This window comes from Culex pipiens, chromosome 1 (assembly GCF_016801865.2).
Source record: "Culex pipiens pallens isolate TS chromosome 1, TS_CPP_V2, whole genome shotgun sequence".
In the NCBI taxonomy this organism is placed as follows: Eukaryota; Metazoa; Arthropoda; class Insecta; order Diptera; family Culicidae; genus Culex; species Culex pipiens.
Window position 1 is genome coordinate 50,504,261 of NC_068937.1, and position 20,749 is coordinate 50,525,009.

The window sequence follows — 20,749 nt, forward strand, 5'->3', positions numbered from 1 at the left end:
ATCTCTGGACCGAATGGACTAAATTAAAATCCTATTAAGTCTCGGCGGCTGCGGCTTCCCTGGCAAGCCCGCCGCGCCAGGAAAGACTTTACTGAACCGTGATGACTTTGTAAGTCATCATCGGATAGAGGCACAGAGAGACTCATCTTTAAATTAATCACTCGTACGTCGGCTTTGATCGGATTGTTCGGAAGTTGAAGGTGAGAAATGAAATCGTTTTTCGCGCAGATTCGTAGCATCGCACTGTGTGATACGCGCATGAACTAAGCAATATTTCTTGGCAGCGTGATATGATCTTGAAAAGGGGAGTTCAATTTGGAAAACAACTACCGGTACCGTTTAACTCACTATATCAGTACGGGTATAGTTTTCATGGCTTTTTGGGTTGCATTACTAATAGGAGATCATAACAATATGGGTCATTCCAGGTCAACTGAGTACACTTTTGGACTCGACCTTCACCGATTTGGACCAAACTTGGAGGGAACGTTTATCTGTCGATAGTTAACAGAAATCCCAAGTTTGGTGCTGATTGGACCATCCCTCTATTTTTGGCACCGCCCTTTTTTTGGCGATTTTCAAAAAAACTTTTTTTTCTTTTAATCATACACCCAACTGGCAGTCGCATGATTGTGATGCATGGTGGCATGAAATTATATCAGAATCTGCATGAAATCTGTCCTCATGAATTTTTTGCGATATAGGAGTATGACATTTTTGCCCGTTACCGACAATTATCTACATTACCGACGGCTTTTTGGTTGTATTTCACAAAAAAACGCTTAGCAGAACGAGGATTGAACCACCAACTTCTTAGTAATTGATCCAACACGCTACCACCGCGCCATGGACGCTTGATGAAATGTCAGTGAAAGAGCACCAACATATGCTTCTCTTTGGAGTGTTGCTCGGGGACGGGCCAGCATTATATGTGTTGGTGAGAACTGCAGATCGCTGACATTTTTACACGCGGGCAAAACTGCCGTTTTACGGCGATATGATGTATACGCCATTCAGGTGATTTGGCTGTAGACACGATTTTCTGTTTTTGTTCATTTTTTCTATTTAAAATGACTAATTTGAGGTCTGCTCTGTAGAAACTGTTAAAAAGTACAATAAAAATGTGGCCCCTTTAGAATTTCTTGTTTTTTCCTATTCTCTACGATTTTAAACCACAAACATCATTTGGTCGTAAAAATAGCAATAAAAAATCACTACTTTTCCTGCCCAATGATGTATGTATACATTGCTTGATCAAAGCTGGCTTTATTTTTTGTGCCAGCTATTTTGATAGCTGAGAGGATCCCGTAATGCATTATCCACGTGGATACTTTAAGGGGAGGGGGAAGGTATTAGGAAGCGTTCTTTTATTACGTAACACAGTTGGGGGGAGGGGGTCGGAGGCCGTGTTACGCTCCATACAAAATTTTGAAAATTTGTTTTGAAATTTTGTTACGAGGGGGGTGGTCTAAAAATCCGATTTTTTTCGTTACGTAATAAAATAACGCTGCCTTAGCGATTGTCTATGCTCCATAAACAAATTTTTTGCATGAACAATTGTCAGCAAGGGAGGTGGGTGGGTCTAGAATTTTCAAAAAAGTGTCTACGTGAATGTGGATAAGGTGTCATCCATTAAGTACGTCACATTAAAATCAGCCAAAATTTAATCCACCCCCCTTTGTCACGATTTCCCTATGCTTTTAACACGCAACGTCACGCTTTCTCAAAACCCCCCTCTTCCCTCAGAACTTGACGGATGATGCCTAATGGACGTCCCCTTGAGAATTAAATCGAAATAATGTAATAAAATATTCCCCAATCTTGATTTGGTCCCAAAACCTCAAATCGACATTCAAACAGTATTGAATTTGACTTCTATCAATTCTCAATGTATACATACATCATGATGAGTAAAATTGGCGTATACATCATTGTTTGTTTGCTTAATAAAATGGGCCCCAGAGCAGTTTTTTGAAAAATTCTTTCGTCAGGAGGTAGCTTTTAAGATTCTTCATCAGACTGTACAATAAAATTGAAAATGTCCAAAATGGCGTATACATCATATCGCCGTAAAACGGCAGAAAAATGATCTACGGGCTTGCTGCAAAAAATGTTATAAAATATGACATTTTCAGCAGCAAATCCAATGTTGCAGATTTTGAGATATATTTTTCCTGTGGGTGTAACTTTGCAACTATTTGAGCAAAAGACTTTCTACAGGTTGCATTTTATAGAAAACTGTCCAAGGAATTCGATAAAAATAAAATTTTAACCCTTAAATGCCCACTCATATTATATTTTAACGTTTTAAGTATAAAAATTCAGTTATGACCAATTGATTATAATTTTATTTTTTTTTTATTTTATCGCCAAGGCCAAAGAGGGCGGTGCCAAAAATAGAGGGATGGTCCAATCAGCACCAAACTTGGGATTTCTGTTAACTATCGATAGATAAACGTTCCCCCCACGTTTGGTCCAAATCGGTGAAGGTCGAGTCCAAAAGTGTACTCAGTTGACCTGGAATGACCCATATGTATCTCGGTGTCAATCGGTGGCTATCAGTGATAAACTTGTTAATTGATCTTTAGTTTTGGTTTTAACTCCAATGCCTTTTTTTCTTTTTTTTACTCTCTCGTTATTTTGTTCTACAAAAAACTACTTCTCTTGTTTCTTGATTTTTTCTTATATTTTAGTGTTTTTATTAGAATTAAGCTTGTTCAGTTTTGTATTTTTCCGGATGTTTTTTGCTTAAATGACAATATTCAATTATTATCATTTAGGTACTATATAAATATTTTTCAATTTCCCTTTTTGCCTTTCTCATTTTTCTGAGGCAAGGCTATAAAATCACTCGAAAAACGAACTTTTTGAGTTAGACCTTCTAGACCTTCCTTCATTTGTACATATCGACTCAGAATCACCAGCTGAGCAAATGTCTGTGTTTTTTGGCTGTATGTAGACATTTGTACCAAATCAGTGTCACTGGAATATCTTGTCACAGGCTCAACCGATTTTGGCCGGAATGGTTTTAATCGATCCGTCTTAACGTCCCCTAAGTTGCTATTTGAATTCATGCAGTTTTATCATGTGTTTAAAAAGTTATGTTAAAAAACTGTTTCAACTGTTTCATTCATGGTAAAAAGGGTGGTTTTTTTCATGAAACCCTCATATGTTATATATTTTTAGAAAGCATATGAGAAGACCTTTCTTGTGGATTAAGGATTTTCAAGATCTGACTTACCTATCTAAAATTACAAGCAGTTTAAAAAATGGTCTGAACTTACATAACCTCAAATGGTCCCGTCTGATCGCCACGTAAAAGCCTTGTAGAGGGATGTCATTTTCCTGAAAGGCAGTGTCTGTATAATCTTGACAAAAAGTCTGTAAGAAGTCTATTTTTTTACTCGTCACTTATTTTTATTAGGAACTCTTAGGTGCTGCGATCACGTTAGGGGAGATCCATAAACCATGTGGACACTTTAGGGGATTGTAATAACTCTACACCCAAAGGAAAAATATATCTCAAAATCTGCAACATTGGATTTGCTGCAGAAAATGTCATATTTTATAACATTTTTTGCAGCAAGCCCGTAGATCATTTTTGCCCGCGTGTAAAAATTTCAGCGATCTGCAGTTCTCACCAACACATATAATGCTGGCCCGTCCCCGAGCAACACTCCATAGAGAAGCATATGTTGGTACTCTTTCACTCACTTTTCATCAAGCGTTCATGGCGCGGTGGTAGCGTGTCGGATCAATAATCAAGAAGTTGGTGGATCAATCCTCGTTCTGCTAAGTGTTTTTTGTGAAATACAACCAAAAAGCCGTCGGTAATGTCGATAATTGTCGGTAACGGGCAAAAATGTCATAGGGTAGGGTAGTCATCAATGAGACACTTTTGGTTTTCAACTTTCAGCGATTTTTGTATTTTTTTCATCAGTATGGTTTAATGAGATTTTTGTTGCATTTTCTTTCTAGTAATGTGTTCTAACATTGACCATAATATGAGATCGATCCGATATTTACAGCCAGAGTTATTCAGCTGTCTCATTGTAGACGCACTTGGCAGGAACAATGAGACAGCTGGGGAACAATGAGACACTCTACGAAAATCAATATTTTTCTAGTAAAACATCATGTTTTTGTATTGTTCCATTGCAGGTGACATGCATTGAACATTTTAGAGCGATTTTGCCAACATGAAACTTTAATTAAAAAAAGTTATTCTAAAAAATATTTAAATTTTGTAAAATCCATATATTAATACCAAATAACTTAGTATTTTTGGTTAAATGAAGTTAAAACTCTATAAATATGCCAAAAATCACTTTTAATTCATGTTTTGAAAGATTTCCATCGATTTTGAAAAGTTTATTGAAGAAAAATCAAAGTGTCTCATTGTTACCCATGGGCTGAAATGAGTGGGGAACAATTAGACAGCCCTGGATTCTGGGAATATTCTAAATTTTGGCCAAATCTAATGAAAGGACATTGTAGCCCAACTTAATCCCTATGGAACGTCGAAAGAAATTTGAAGAAATATTAGTTTTGGTGTAAATGGCAGCCTACGAGCGAAAAAGTATTTTTTGTCCATAATTTACTTTTACACCCCATAATCAAACATTTATGAATTACTTTTTAAGGGAGCGTCCATAACCAAAGCCACTAATATGGCAGACGTGTATCCAGTAGACACACCTTTCCCCCAAATATGAGCCTGATTGGTTGAAACTACGACTTGTGAGAGCCATTTTATCATTGTTCCCCGTGTCTCATTGATGACTACTCTACCCTACTCCTATATCGCAAAAAAATGCATGAGGACAGATTTTATGCAGATTCTGATACACTTTCATGCCGCCATGCATCACAATCATGCGACTGCCAGTTGGGTGTATAAATGAGAAAAAGGTACCAACCACCTAAAGGTGGATTAAGCAACGTTTTTGCTTGTGTTTCTGCTAAAAATACTGTGATGCAAATTCTGGGCATTAAACGAAAAATAGTGAATACTTGTTTTGACCAAAAAAAGGGGAATGTAAGTCAAACACGGACAAGTTGACAAAGTTGAAAATTATCAAAACATTGGCAAAGTCACATGAAACAAGTTTAACACCTAATTTTCTTTTATTTTTTTACCCTTGCTCAGGAGGTCAATTTGAGCAAATTTTGTTCTGCGAAAAACGTTCCTTCTTTTGTTTTATGTTTTTCTTGTTTCAAGTTTAGGATTTGTATTTGAAATTATCTTGTTTATTTTATGTTTGTTTTTGATAGTATTTGGCTTATCCTGCCACATCATACCATTACCTTTTGCCTATTTAGTTTTTTCAAGTTTTTACAGCCACCACTCCATATTTTTTGTCTTTTACACTTTTCATTTTATAATGATATCAATGAAATTGTTAAGAAATGCGTAGTCTGGCACAAAACAAAAATTACTGCATACTTATTTTTACATGTAATATAAAAAATATTAGTGAAAAACACAGCCAAAGTGAACCCCAGAAAAAATACATTTTTTTTAAATATGGACAAAGTCTCATAAAACAAATAACACCTCCAACTATAAAATTTTCTATAATTGTAAGAGTTCTTCGTTACGAGGGCTAGAGGTGGGGTTGGGTTGCAGAGAGAAAATGAAGTAGTAATAAAGAGTAATTTTATATTTTATGCTTTCGAACATCCAAAACGCATTGTAGAATGGATTTTTGAATTATCAGATTGAATCTTTGCTGGGTAATTATTCCCTGCTAATAAAAATGCAAGAAAATAAAAATATGACGTATCGCATCACAACAAAAAGATATTTCTTAGATGAAAACAATTTCTTTTCTCATCAAGCCTTCCCACTTCTCAGGTGTATTTAATTTAAATGAAGTTTCGCGAGAAAAAGTTCAAGATGGTATGTCAGAGACATAACCGAAAGACATAGGACCAAACAATTTGAATGTGTTGTTGGATTGCTAGTGAAATCTGGAATAAGATTATTTTATTTTGTTTCATAGATTTGTCGGCAAAATTGTCATAAACGTTCTCCCAAGGTGAACCTTCCATGAGGGCACCGGCAACTCCAGGTTGTGGCCACTACTGTCGAAATGTAAATTTTCATGTTCAGTATCAAAAAGCATGAATTTTGATACCCATATTGCCACAACTCGTATGGTTCTGTAAAAGACCCTTGAGGCCCCGGGGGAACCTGCTTTGAGATCACCGGCCACTCCAGGTTGTGGCCACTACTGTCGAAATGACAATTATTATGTTCAGTCTAAAAAACCATGAATTTTGATACCCATATTGCCACAACTCGTATGGTTCTGTAAAAGTTCCCCCGGGCCCCGGGGGAACCTGCTTTGAGGGCACCGGCCACTCCAGGTTGTGGCCACTACTGTCGAAATGGCCATTATTATGTTCTGTATCAAAAACCATGAATTTTGATACCCATATTGCCACAACTCGTATGGTTCTGTAAATGTCCCCCCAGGCCCCGGGGGAACCTTCTTTGAGATCACCGGCCACTCCAGGTTGTGGCCACTACTGTCGGAATGTCAATTTTCATGTACAGTACCAAAAATCATGAATGTTGATACCCATATTGCCACAACTCGTATGGTTCTGTAAATGTCCCCCCAGGCCCCAGTGGAACCTTCTTTGAGGGCACCGGCCACTCCAGGTTGTGGCCACTACTGTCGAAATGGCAATTATTATGTTCAGTCTAAAAAACCATGAATTTTGATACCCATATTACCACAACTCGTATGATTCTGTAAAAGTTCACTACTGTCGAAATGGCCATTATTATGTTCTGTATCAAAAACCATGAATTTTGATACCCATATTGCCACAACTCGTATGGTTCTGTAAATGTCCCCCCAGGCCCCGGGGGAACCTTCTTTGAGGGTACCGGCCACTCCAGGTTGTGGCCACTACTGTCGAAATGGCCATTATTATGTTCAGTATCAAAAACCATGAATTTTGATACCCATATTGCCACAACTCGTATGGTTCTGTAAATGTCCCCCCAGGCCCCGGGGGAACCTTCTTTGAGGGTACCGGCCACTCCAGGTTGTGGCCACTACTGTCGAAATGGCCATTATTATGTTCAGTATCAAAAACCATGAATTTTGATACCCATATTGCCACAACTCGTATGGTTCTGTAAAAGTTCCCCCAGGCCCCGGGGGAACCTACTTCGAGGGTACCGGCCACTCCAGGTTTTTTCCACCACCAATTCGAAATTTTTCATGAGAACCGCCGCATCATAGTGGCTTCAACGCGGTCCGCTTCGCTCGAATTTCCTCCTTCTGCTGCTGGTGGTTCTTCCTTCTGGTTGCTGGTCCTCTTCTTCTATAGGCCGCTGCTGCTGCTGCTGCTCCGCGCCGGCCCGACGTGCACAGTTCGAGTGCTCGTTCCAAAGTGACTTGCTTTTGCGAAATTTTCTGCTTAAATAGCGGCAGAGCCGGAGAACGGCACAAAAGGGGCGCGGTCTCGAATGCATACGCTCGCTCTGATTGGTCATCTGTCCGATTTGTACTGAAAAATTACTCATTTTGATTGCATGTTTTAAGTGCTTTAACTATGTTTAGTCAAACTATCTATGTAGTTAAACAATAGCTGAAGTCTTTCTCTTTCGATTGGTGGTCCAACCGTCTGGATTGATTCACAGGGAAAAAAGATATAAGCGTTCAAAATGTCCCCTTTTTTAACGCTTAAAAGTGACGCTTTGGATCGAATTTCTGAACTGGCCCCCCAATATAGTAAGTAGAGACATAGTCCTATGTCAAAACAAACCATTTTAAAAGCGCCCCTCCAAAGCCTTTTTCCAGATAGGCAAAGGGAGCCAAAAGGTTATTGAACTACCCCTGTTCAGCATCACCATCAGAAAAGATCTTCATCGCGAAAGAAAAAACGAAACTTTTTTCTTTTCTTCTGAACGCGAAAAAAGGCTATCCCGAAAGAGGTTCAACACAACATCGCCAGACAAAAAGCCAACCGTTTTCGACGAGAGACGAGAGTGAGAAGGTTAGGAGGAAAACTCTCGAAGAACCTCGGCGCGATCGCCCTCCTAAAAGTCGTTCGTTTCGCGCTCGGGACCGGTGTATAACAATGTAATCCTTTCATTAGAGCAGTCCGAGTGTTCCAAGGGAGAGAACTGAGAGCCGAGACGTATTATTATGATTTTTATGGTTCTCGAAACATACATTGTCGAAATCGGGGAAAAACGAATGAAGTCAGAAAGCGAAGGAAAAAGGGAAAGGATCGGGAGAAGGACCTGCGGCGGTGGTAGTTGGTGAATTGTACTACTCCAAGTCCAAGTGTTGAACGAGGAGTAGACAAGAAGTCGCAAAGTCATTCATAAAAGCAGTAGATAAAGAAAAGAAAACAAACGTTATTATTACGGGACTTGTGCTCGATTTGGAGAGTTGGTGGGTAGAAAACAAACAACAACTTGGAGTACGTGATTTCGAAGTGCAGTTGGGATAGTAATTTCAATAGTTTATGTAGTTCAAATGAACATTTTGAAATAAGGACATGAAGGAATAATAATTATGTCCAGACTCCAGACTTCATCCATTCTAGTTTCCATACAAATTTAACAGCTGTTCATACACAAAATATCATTGAAATATTCTAGAATCTGTACCTTGAGCCAACATATCTGAAAAATGTGATGTCTTCGGCATAGTTGTAGGCAAATTTTACATAATACATAGACAAATAAGTATACTCTAAAAAAATAACAATTTACAGTTTTTGAAAAAAATAAAATATTTTTTAAGGATCCAAAAGACAACTTTTGAGCTATGCCTCAGCAAGTGCAAAAATATTGACAGTTTTTCCAACTTAAAAAAACATTTTTTCCCAAATAAAAAAATTTCAGAGCGGTCAGAAATCCAACATTTTGTTTTTAAATGCAAAATCGGATTTCAAATTTAAAAGTACATTTAAAATGTGAATGAAGTGCACCGATTTCGATGTAAACCCACCCAACATCCACCTAACGTTTTTAATTTTTGCAATGTTAAGATTCTTTTGTAAGTGACGGGTTGCTCAAGCCTAAAAATATTTTTTTTGATTATCACTCAAATAGTACTAAATTTTCAAATGACGCTTTCTCAGCAAATGTTACAAAACCGAAATTTTCCAAATTCAAAACTTACATTTGGAAAAGGCTTAAAATGCAAATGTAACCCTTTTTGAAATCTTAGTCTTTACTTGAAAATTGATACATAATTATATAAATTTATATCTGAATGATCAGAAATTCATAAATGTTTCAATTTTTGACATTTCAAGTCGATAATTGCTAAGATATCGGCATTTTAAAATTTACTGCTATTTGGGAATAACAAAAAAATCTATTTTATCCTATTTCTTATTGTGATTGTATTTTAGCAACTTCTTAAACAAATTTATAGGATATTATCTGCTTTTCAGAAACCAAATTCATACTTGGGCACTTATGAAAAAACTAAACATTTCAAAATTTTCGCAAAAATCAAACTCAAGGTGATTTTACCTCCAAAACGATGAAGTTTCTGAAAAACTTTTTGATTTTGCAAATGGGATTTTTTTTATTTTGTCCCAGGAATTCCCGAAATTGAAAACAAAATATGGTCTGGAAATTCAGGTTTGGTTGTAGAAATAGATGAACAATTGAATACTTATTAGGAAAAACTGCTAAAATTTTGTTTACAGATTCGCAAAATGGCTAGCGATTTAAATAATCTAGACAAATGTAACGAATTAAAAAAGCTTTTTAAGCCAATTTTTGCGTTCTGTTTTGATTGACTTCGGTTGAAACAGGAACATAACAATACAATAAGTACACCGATTTCCAAAATCGACCCAAACATTTCATTAGGGCACAAAACCAAAATCCGCGATTCGAGAAAATCGCTTGCAAAAAGTGCACAACTTGTTTCAATTCCTATTTAAAAAAGAAGCTTCACTGATGGTATTTTTACTTATGATACGATAAAACACATCATTATCCTCAACTCTGCTTGAATGCTTCTTAATTTATGTTGATTTTCGCAATAAAACTCATAATTTAAAAAAAATCTCGTTATTAGGCCCTTTTAACTTTCCAACTGTTGTCCATAATGGGCCCTTTCTAGATGCAATTTCGAAGAGAATTGAAAGGGCACTAAAGCGCCGTCATCCGATTGTTGTTTTGAATGATGTTTATGGGACCTTTTGTTCAGTTAGAAATAATGAGGAATTCAGCGAACATTATGTTAATTGATGAAGTTTTGTGATCGAATGGTGAGAATAGGGCATGTGAAATAAAAAAATTCTTCAAAGGTGTACTGAACAGGATCCGCGGAACCGTGTTAAATATTGTGGTTCGACGAAATTTTTTTCTGCAGAAATCTTTGGTGAAACGTTAACCAAACGTTGTTTTGAAGTGAATTAGTGTTAAGAATGTATGAAAACTTCACTTCATAACATAGAAAGTTCCTCAACTACGAAAAACTAACGAAAACGAAAAAGGCACAATTGAACTTTTTTTCTGGTTCGGAGTGAACATTGTTATGGGCCCTTTTGAGTTTTTGATTTTTTCAATAGGAAATTGTTTTTTATCAATCTGATTCTTGGAGGGCATGTAGGATGTTTACGTTTTGGTTTTGTGCCCTAATGAAATGTTTGGCTCGAAATAAGTTTTATATGAAACATGAAAATCAAAACCTGTCTCAAATTTGACATTGACTGGTATCATTTTATTTGCTGCCGCTTCTTGTTTTCCTTTTTTCATTTTCAAAGAAATTTTTCAAGCTTTTCTAGTCATGTCATAAATAAAAAAAGAAACACATTGTATTAAAAAATATGGTTCATTTATAATATGAAGCATGACACAAAGTTGTCCTTGTTTAAATTGAAGTGTAGATTACCACCAATTAAAAGTATGAACTTTAAATTTAAGCTTGAAAAACATAACAAATATAACAAAAACATAACTCGCAAACAAAAAATATTACAATTTGAGATATCTTCCATGATTCAAAGGAATTCAATCGTTATATTATATATTGATGCATTATATTATATATTGAAGAAAGCAGGACTTTAAAAAATGCAAGAGACAAGATTTGAAAATAAATCTCAATTCTCTTAGGTATCATGAAAAAAAACAATAGTTTTGGATTAACACAAAAAGTCTGCCATGATATTGAAGAGTGAAATATTTGAAAAACGTTAATGATTTTCGATTTCTTTAAAAAATCAAGTTCTAATTTTAATGTCCAGTACTTGTTCGGTAACTGGGCTGAGAACATGGCCCAGTCACCGAATACTGTTCGCTAACTGGGCTGAACGAAAAATAACGAGGGGACTACCGATGCATAATATTTTCTTGGTGAATAATAAAAATAAAAGTTACTCAAAGTTGCTTACAATGATTACTTTTCATATTTCTTTAATTGTGACTTGAAATTACATAAAAGTTTGAAAAAAGATTTTTTTTATTTATTGTACATGACATGAACATGCATCCCATAACCCCTCGGTGATTTCGGTTTGTTTTGGTTTTTTTACGTTTGTCTGCTTTTTAACTGGGCTACGGCCCAGTTATCGAGCGCCCAGTTACCGAACAACTACTGTACAATACAAGGAGGTCCAGAAAAATAGAAGAATACCTACATGTTTAAAAAGATTTGAAATAGAATTGGAATAGAACCCAGAAAATTGTGAAGACCAATCTGTGACACTTGTAATTTTGAAAAACTTTGAAAATTTTTTCAATAATTTACCGGTGACTCCATTTATTGTTTGAACTATGAAAAAATCCAATCTTCAGGGATACTTATGGATTTCATCTATTTAACAAAACCGTTCCATGAACTTGATACCAACAGTCTCTTCACCTCGTCAGCACAGGCGAGTCAAATCTTCCTCAGCGTCGTAGCCAAGTCATCTTCCGCCCGCTATCGTGTCGAGCGTGATTTTTTCAACGCCACATTCCGGACAGTGTTGTGATTGCTCTGCCTGGACAGCAGAATTTTTCTGCGCTGATAAGAAACATTATTGCAGGGGCAGGCTGGCAAAAACAGTAAACACCGGCATCTGAGCTAGGTGTACTCTCGGTCTTGGCCCTTTAAAGGGCTGAAGTATGTTAATTTTTGAGATTTTTTAATTTAAAAAAATCCTTTATAGTTAGGGTTTGCATAAATAAGTTGAACTTTGTGGAAAGGACATGAAAAAATAAAACTCATACTACAAACAACTCCCTCAAAGGGTTACAACTCACCGAATAGTAAAATCAACCTACACGAGCTGTAATAAAGCGAAACCCTTTACGTGAGTTTCCAGATGTGTCGTGCAAATATTCCACAGCGTGCGCGTTTTCTCGATTACTCAGAAAAAGCCTGAACGAACCTCTGCCGGCTGGCTGGCTCTGCTGAAAAGCCAATTGTACCAACAATACTCGCGATTTTGAAGCACGTGTCGCATTTGCGGGGGGTGTTCTTGACACGCTCGAGTCTTCAAGATTTTTCTTGAATTCGTAAACAAAACACTTTTCGAGGCACTGTTGTAGCCTGAATTGACCTTTCAATGGGATTTATCAGGATTCGGTGGATCTCTGAAGACATTAGAATACACTGGAACCTCGATGGTTTGACACCCAACGTTGTCAAACGAACGGGGTCACTTTTTAGTTTGACCGCCCTCTTTACACAGAGCTCACACTTACTACCAAACGTTTGGTTTGATAGTAAATGTGAGTCCCGTGTAAAAAGTGACAGTTCGTCACTATTTTGTTTGACTTTGTCAAACCAACGAGGTTGATTTGAGTTTGAATTCATTGTATTGATTTTATTTATTGAAAATAAACAAATTAAAAAAAGAATTGATATTTTAAATGTTAATAAATTTTAGAGTTCTTTTCAAAAAAAAAACCTATGCAACATGGGTTTTCTTTTTACATTCAACTTTTTGAAAAAGTAAGTTAGAATTAGAAAACCTTTAACCATTGTCTCTGCGATTTCAAGTGCCACCACCAACCCGGGATCAACTGACAGTTCTCGTGGTCGTGATCCACGGTATCTTTTATTGCGAGGAGTGCCCGCAAGAAAAGAAGTCTCTCGCTCAAGTTACAAACAACACACACAAAAAAAAACTCCACGTGCGAGCACTGCCTTGGGTGCGGGGGTGTCAAGGAAAAAAAACAAGAGAAGACTCAAATAAATCTGACACCTCCTTTAGCTTCCACCGAGCGAAAGAATATGCTTAGAAGTGCAGAAAACAATACGACGAAAAAGAAGAAGTAAAACGAGCAGCTAAGGAAGCGACCACAGAGAACAACACTCGGTAGAAGGAGACCACAATAAGTCATTTAAATAAACCATAAAGTCACTCGAGGAGGGCGGATCATCGTCAGGGCGAGGAGTCTGCGCTCGTTTGTACTCGTGAGTACCTTACTTTTTTTTGTTTTCATTCCTTTCAACAGACATTGGTCTCGTGTTACCCACTTTTGAGACACACGAACACCCCCCGTTCACACTTTTCTTCTTAGCGTTGTTCCTTTTTTTTTGGTGGAAACGTCAAAAGGAAAGGTATTGAAGTGTCGGTTTCTGATGCTCTTTTAAAATCGAAAATGTCTTCTTGCTAAATTTCAAGAAAGCATTGCATATTTGTAGAATGACCATGAGGAAGACCAACATCAAGGACAGAAACGTCACCAAACTCTTCAAGCTAATCAAGTGTCGCAACAAAAACTGCATCCTCGCGAGCAAACCACAGAAACGGCAGGGGGTGTAGATGACAGGTCGAAGAAGGCGGGAGGAGAGTGCATTCGAAAAACCACTGCCAGCCTGGCTTGCGGATCAGAATAATAACAATCATCATGACAACCGACCATCACCACACCGCCACCACTCGGAAAGCGAAACGAAGAGCGAGAGTGGAAGACAGGAGAGAACGAAGAACGAACTCTGCGACGACGACGACGACGAGATCAAGTGTGCGGTGACGTGTGGGCGGCTGCTGAAGAAGAACTTGCGAAACTGTCACATTGGAAGAGTAGTCAGTGGATTATCTCTTGACAACAAAGGAGGAGGCGGAGAAGGATGGAAGAACAAAGGGTGAGCGGGGAACGTCAGGAAGCTGGGGTTGCTCTTTCTCTTGTGCTGACTGGAAAAGGGCTGCCGGAGCTGGAACGAAATGAAAAAGTAATTGAATTAAAAATCTGCTGGAAAAGAAGGACGAGGAGCGGAAGCGCTGGTGGCGACGACTGCATGGGAAGCAATAAAGTCAAAGGAAGAAGCAGATCAACAGCAACAGGGGTTTGGAGACAGTGTGGGTGCGAGCAGCTGAACTAGCTGGAAGAGGAGCAGGAGGTGGTGGAACCGCTTTTCATGTTCATTTGGAGCAAAAATTTATAATTTAAAGTCTTCTTCGGGGGACGGTCCCACGGAGCAGCGCGATATGGTGGAGACGGCAGGCGAAAAAAAGTGCCAAGTTCGAGCCGTTTGATGTATTGAACGAGTCAGCCTCGAAACGTTTTACGACCAACCCGTGGGGCGTTCAAACGAAGAAGTTGCCGGAGGCAAAGAACGGAACCATGAAATAGGAAAATAATGAAATGCGCTTCCAGAATTGGACGGGTCAGCAGCCGGCGTTGCAAAATATATAATAATAAACAGAGTAGACCGCGGCTTGGCTGACACCCGGGAGAATCCAAGCAAGCCGGGCTGGAGGTCCCCATGGCAACACAACACTGATGCTGTGTGACAACTAAACTTTGAAGGAGTGAGGGGAACGGAGACTATCGGTTCCAGACTGACTTGGACGTGGACATTCGGGGTCGGTTTCCGGAATGTCTAGCAACGGAGAACAGTGACAGACGGTTGAAGGGAGGAGGGGTTGCAAGGTTCAAGCTATAAAAGTGAAAAATCCTCCCGTTATGACATAAAGAAGAGCGGGAGCCACACAGGGTTGACAGGTCGTAAAGCCAAAGCGGAGAAGGCGGAAAACGGTTCAGCGCATAATTTTATTATCTACTAAACGTAAAAATTTGATTGCTTTTTATGGCAACTTCGGAGACACAATGTTGGGGCCTCGGGAACTGTCAAAAAGGGAGGTGGGGGACGAGAATTGGGTGTCAACAAACGGCGGGGGTCAGCAGTCAAGTAAGAGCACAATCAACTGGAGCGCACGTTACGGACACCAATTGAGGGGAATGGGCAAGACATGTGAACCGTTTAATGGATGCATCATAAAGTGGTGGAGAACATATCAATTTCTGGAATCGAGTCTACTATGTACTCTAAACTGGAAAGGACTTGTTTTAAGGGAATGACATCTGACGTTTCTACCTTCTATGCAGTCTTCTTCAGGGTATTTAAAAGGGTTGCTGAGTCGAATCTAACCTCAAATCTTCTTCCGCGTCGAATATCATGAATTAAACATGAACGAAAGTACACTGAACTCACCGGATTAATGCGCTCAATTTCCGGCAACATTGCGATCAAGGCATCCGATCAGCAAATACAACAACAAAAAGTCCACTTCACTTAAAATTCTACGCCACTTTCGACCATTCGCCAAAAATGGTCAAGAGGAAAACCGTAAAAAATCGCCATCCTGTGCCCCGGCGATCCCTCCAGAACCCCCCCTACTCAGCCAACCCGTTTTATGACAACAAAACCAGGAAGTCGCGGCATTAAATACGATCAAGCCCGAAATCACACATCGCGCACGGATGACTCCATTAAAAATTCAAATGAGCACTTTTCGAAGCGAGAGAGGGAGCCAAATCAGAGTGAACGTCAAACAGACGAAGAAGAAGAATCGAAGGACGGACGGTCAAAAAGGAAGAAAGAAAGTTTGGATGACAAAGGAGCACCAGGCAAACACACATGTGCGCGCGTAACACAATTACGCAAGGAGAGAACGCGTAAGAAAGGTAGCGAACAGGATCAAACGTGCGCGAAGTGATTAGAACTTCGAGAGAGTGAAAGAGAGAAAGAGAGAGAGCGAGCGCGCGGATGCTGCGAGCGCTCTCGCTCTCGCGAGCAAGACTCGAGGAGCTGAGTGGAAAACTGGTTTTAAATATAGAAAACGCGGAGTGAAGTGTGGGGATATTTTTTTGTTGTTTTGCATTTTGTTGATGTTAGTTTTCATCGGGTGAGGAGAAATAAAACAAAATGTGCAAGAAACGATGGAAAGCAAGCACAGAAGCAACTCGCAAGGGAAAGGTGAGAAGAGAGAGGAGGTTGGTTGGAGAATTGAGGAACGAACGAAGCGAACAAGACAGAGAGAGCGAATGCGAGGAACGAGAACTAAGCGAGTATAATAACGTCATGATTCGAAATCCGGACACTTAGTAGCATATTATTTTTGTTATAGCTGGCAAAAAATCAGGTAATAAGTTGGAAATGTAGAAATATCATCAGGATTTAGTATAAACAGTCAGTTTTAAGAGAATGCATGCAAAATATGTCTTTTCTAACAATTTTTCATCAGAATTTGAAAATTAAAATGACTTGTTGTGCTTCGAATCCCGGACACTGATAAAAGCTGATTCGAAATCCGGACACTTTTGCTTCGAATTCCGGACAATTGTTTTTACTTATGAATCGCACAAATTTGGACTGAAATGTTAGTGAATGGCATTCTTTAGGTCTCAAATAAGCTTTTAACACCAAAACAATCGATAGTTTATATAAAAATTTGCTTGAATTTAAGGAAATCGAAACCATGAATTTCTGCTTTGCCTTCCCGGTGCTTCGAACGTCTATGAAATATTTCAAGTGAAATGTTTCGTATTTTTGATAAACTTATAATTTTATTGTATTTAATTGTTTTAGCATAAACTACAGCGTTGAAACAAACTTTAAATGAAAGTTGATGTTGGAATTCATCAAATGACACAGTTTTGACATTCATAATGCGAACTTATATCCAAATAATTGATAAAACAAGATGAAGTGTCCGGGTTTCGAAGCGTCCGGGAATTCGAATCATGACGTTAAACGATTAGCGAAATACATTAGCGAATGATGATGGTTGCAGCAGGGAGTCGGAAGAGGAGGGCGGAAAGAGAAGCGAGATGGATTCGAAGCAGTTTGTAGATATTGATGAAGATGATTAATCTTGCGGCTTGATGCTGGATATCGATCATATCTTGAATCGCCTGAACGAAATATAATGAAAAAGATCCGTGATCATCTATCATGTGAATCATGATAACGAACGTCAGAAGTAGACTACTCCAACAAAATTAGAGTAATAAAACCTCATTCAACAAACTGAATTCGACAAAAACAAACACTGACGCATAATAAAACCAGCAAATCCCAAAATGATGATAATCGTCAAGAGACAACTCGACACAGAAAAAGTCAAAATCCTTATTGACTCTCACTATCCGTCTTTCCTCGGGAAGCGAGAGCGAGAGCAGCCAAATTGAAAGGAGAGCTTACACAAGACAATTCATTTACAATCAAATAAAGCTTAATTTTTATTATGGTGTTAGTCTGACTCTCTTTCCCTTTGCTCGCACTACAAGAAACAGAGCACATCAAACCAACGCTCGAGCGAGACAGCGAAAGAGAGCGAGCGAGCGAGCTAAAGGTGTCAAAAGCTTGTTTGTGTTTAGAAGTAGCGCGCAATCTTCAAACGAAGAGTAGGCTCGTTGGAAACAAACAAAAGACTGCACCGGCTCCGACACTCCGACACAACTCCGACAAACGAGCGGGATGGGACCATGCTGGGGAGGGAAGGAGCGAGCGGGACGGATGCACCACCATCTGATCTTGGTGTGTTTATATTTTCGTTTTGTCAGTCACACACACACACGCGTAAACAGTGAAGGGGTGTTGGTGAGCGTAGCGCACCTCAAGCGAAACTTTCAACTCTTTTTTGCTCGCTCTCGCGAGCAGCAGGGTTGCCAGTGCTGCGGTATGAGCGTTCGGCATTCCTCGCGAATTCTTGGAATTCCAGCATAGTATTTTGGAATTTTTGTAAGAATATTTTGAATTTTGTATGGAAATTTGTGGGAATGCGCTTGACTAGAAAAATGACAGGAGAAAGTCCAACCCTGCGTTTGACAGTTTTCCTCTAACCTACTGAACCTACGCATTATAGAACCTTGATCCGTGTAGGAAAATGACAGCACAGATCAATGTTAACACTGTCAAAGGTAAGTAGTTGTCAAACACAGAGTTCAATAGTGACTAAGCAAGACAGCTTAACTGCAAGAGTTGGCAACCCTTCCCAAAACCAGTTCCTGGTTCTAAAAAAAGCGAGGAGGCCATCATCCATGCGAAAATTTCTTACTCATCGGGAAAAACACATCCGCCTGTGCGTCACCAGCCCCTCTCCCCGTTGTTCTGCCGTGGAAAATGCCCATTAGACGATGGAAAACCACGAGTTTTCCGTCCGCTCGAGTTTCCCCTTTTTATTGTTAACCTACTGCCTCGGGACTGCCTCTCCTTCGTGTCACCTCAGATCAGACCCTTGCGCTCCGTTTGACACTGTATTGGTGAGCGAGCGCGGCCGCTCTCTCGCTCACTTTTGCTCGGGCTCTCTCGCATACGCAACCCTGCCTAGCGCGCGGAGCCTTCGGTCAACGTTTACCTCACTTGCTCAATTTAGTGACGCTTTGTACGCTGTGTCGAACCCTCGTGTCTGTGTCTCGGACACTCGTGTCGGTTGTGTCGGTCTCTGCCTTGCCCCCCCGTTTTGGATCCTCCGCGACGACGTTTCCGAGAGTTCCGAGAATCGCTGCTTGCTCATCGTGCAGTGCTGCTGCTGCGCAACAATCGGGCGCGAGTTCAGGTGCAGCAGGCGACGAAGCTTCCCTTTGTTTACATCGGAACAATAACAAAGTAGGCTAGTGTGTGACACTTGGTGGGCAGTGCGGCCAGTGTGCCAATTTGGGCTGCAAGTAAACCGCGAGGAGTAGAATACTGAGAGGCAAGTGAGCAGCAAAAAGTTCATTATGAAATTAGTTTGCAACAACGACAACAAAAACAGCCAAGTCAACGGCGACAACATCGCGGTGGAGTGAGAGGGAGAGCGAACGAGCGTGAGATAGGACACTAGACGTGTGCGACGGAGCGAGTGAGAGGGAGCATTACAACAGTGCTGCTGGTCAAGCAGAGTGCTTTCGCACACTAGATTGATACGACGATTGACAGCGCGGATCGTCTGCCGAGTTGACCGATTTCTTCTAGAAAGCTCCCTCCCCCCCGTACACCGTCCGTCCTCGTCCAGCACCGTCTCGAATGCATATCTGTCTGTGTCTGTTTACAGTCCATTAGTCCCCGGGGGCCCTGTAATTGTGTGACCGTGTCCACCGTCGTCGTCGCCTCCTTCTCTGTTTGTGTTTATGACACCTGTGTGAGTCACACACAAAGCGCGCTCGCTGCGAACGCGACGAAATAGATTTCAAATTTTATAACGCAAACACCAATACCATCGCATTAGACGAAATCATCGCGTGTGTGTGTATTGCGACAATCACGGTGTGTCCGCCGTGTGTGATTCGAGCAAGAGAATCGCGCGCGGCGCGGTCAGGAAGAACAAGAAGAAAAGTGATTCTACAAGTTTTTCATCATCGTCGTGTTTGTTGTGTGTGTGTGTGCGCGCGCCTTCACTCCGTGTTTCTACCTTTCTGCTTTGTGGCGCTGTTCTCTTCGGTTCTCTCGCTCTTCCCCTTCGTCTTCGTCGCCGCGCTTGATTCGTTAGCGGCGAAGTGAAGGTGACGTGATTTTATAACCCTGTCACCGCCGCCGAACGCTTCGTCGCAGCCGACTTGGACGCCACGCCACGAGCTTCGGCATCGCGACGGTGTGTGCAAAATTTTGCGTGGTGACAAAGGGGAGGAGGAGGAGAACGAAGAGAACAGAACCACAACAACTCGCGGGTGATCGCGCGCTCTCGAGAGAGTTGCACGGCGAGCCGTGGGAGGAGGAGGAAGAAGTAGAAGCCAGTGAAGAAGGCAACAACTAATAATAACAGCAACAACAACAACAAAAGCGCTTTTATTTCAGTCAAACAAGTTTTCTACTTGCTCGCGACGACGAAGGAGGAGAAGAAGAGCTACAACACGTGAGGAAGAAGAAGAACCGACTTGTGGAGGGCTTGTGGGGCCAGCTTGGAGAGATCGCAAGAGTCAAGAATCGAAGGAAAGCACATAATAGGAGAAGAGAAAAAGTTTTAAGATTTTAACTAAAACAAATATATCGGCAGAAGAAGAAGAGTAGTGGGCAATGATCAAGAAGTGCCAACAGTGAGTATCGAGTACAAGCAAAAAGAAAAATAAAGTCCGCATGTATGTGAATCCGTTTAAGAGTGTAGCAGTGCTCTAGATGTGCGCACCAGAGGCGAATCCGACCAAATAGAAGCAAGAAAAAGGTGAAAGATCTTGAAACCGTCCGCGCGGGTTTTATATTTATATCTGGCCGCCGCGAGGAACCGCGAGACGAGATCTCCGAACGCGCGAGAGTCGTAAAAATAAAGACCAAACCTCGAGGAGGCTTTCCCTTTTTTTGCCCCCACCTCGTCGTCTCATCGGAGCGGAAACTGTGCTAATCCCCGGGAGAAGCGCGCGTAACGGCGCAACCCAAAGACGCAATCCCGGCGCGAGCAAATAAATGTTAATTTTTGGAGGTTAGTATCGTCACGTGACGTTCCCGGAGGGAACGGAAGTACCTGTATTGGGGGCTACCATAACAAAACTGATAACAAACGAATGACAAAACGCACCGTAAGGAAGCAGCAGAAGCAGCAACTGATAAGAAAA

The 20,749-nt window shown here is 40.3% G+C and overlaps 1 protein-coding gene across 5 annotated transcripts in view; it reads left to right on the plus strand.

Moving 5' to 3' along the window:
* Positions 1-20,749, plus strand: part of LOC120412427 (protein scalloped) — a 284,128-nt gene that overhangs the window by 163,459 nt on the left and 99,920 nt on the right. Inside the window, exons 1-2 of one of the 5 annotated variants that reach the window (XM_052706851.1) lie at positions 18,589-18,922; positions 19,998-20,616. The exons of 3 other annotated variants lie outside the window; for them this stretch is intronic. In XM_052706851.1, coding sequence (XP_052562811.1) covers positions 20,601-20,616 — 16 coding nt within the window. In that variant the 5' untranslated portion in view covers positions 18,589-18,922; positions 19,998-20,600. Of the gene's footprint in view, positions 1-18,588; positions 18,923-19,584; positions 20,617-20,749 lie in introns of those variants that run through there. One more of the 5 variants, XM_052706850.1, reaches the window with a different exon arrangement.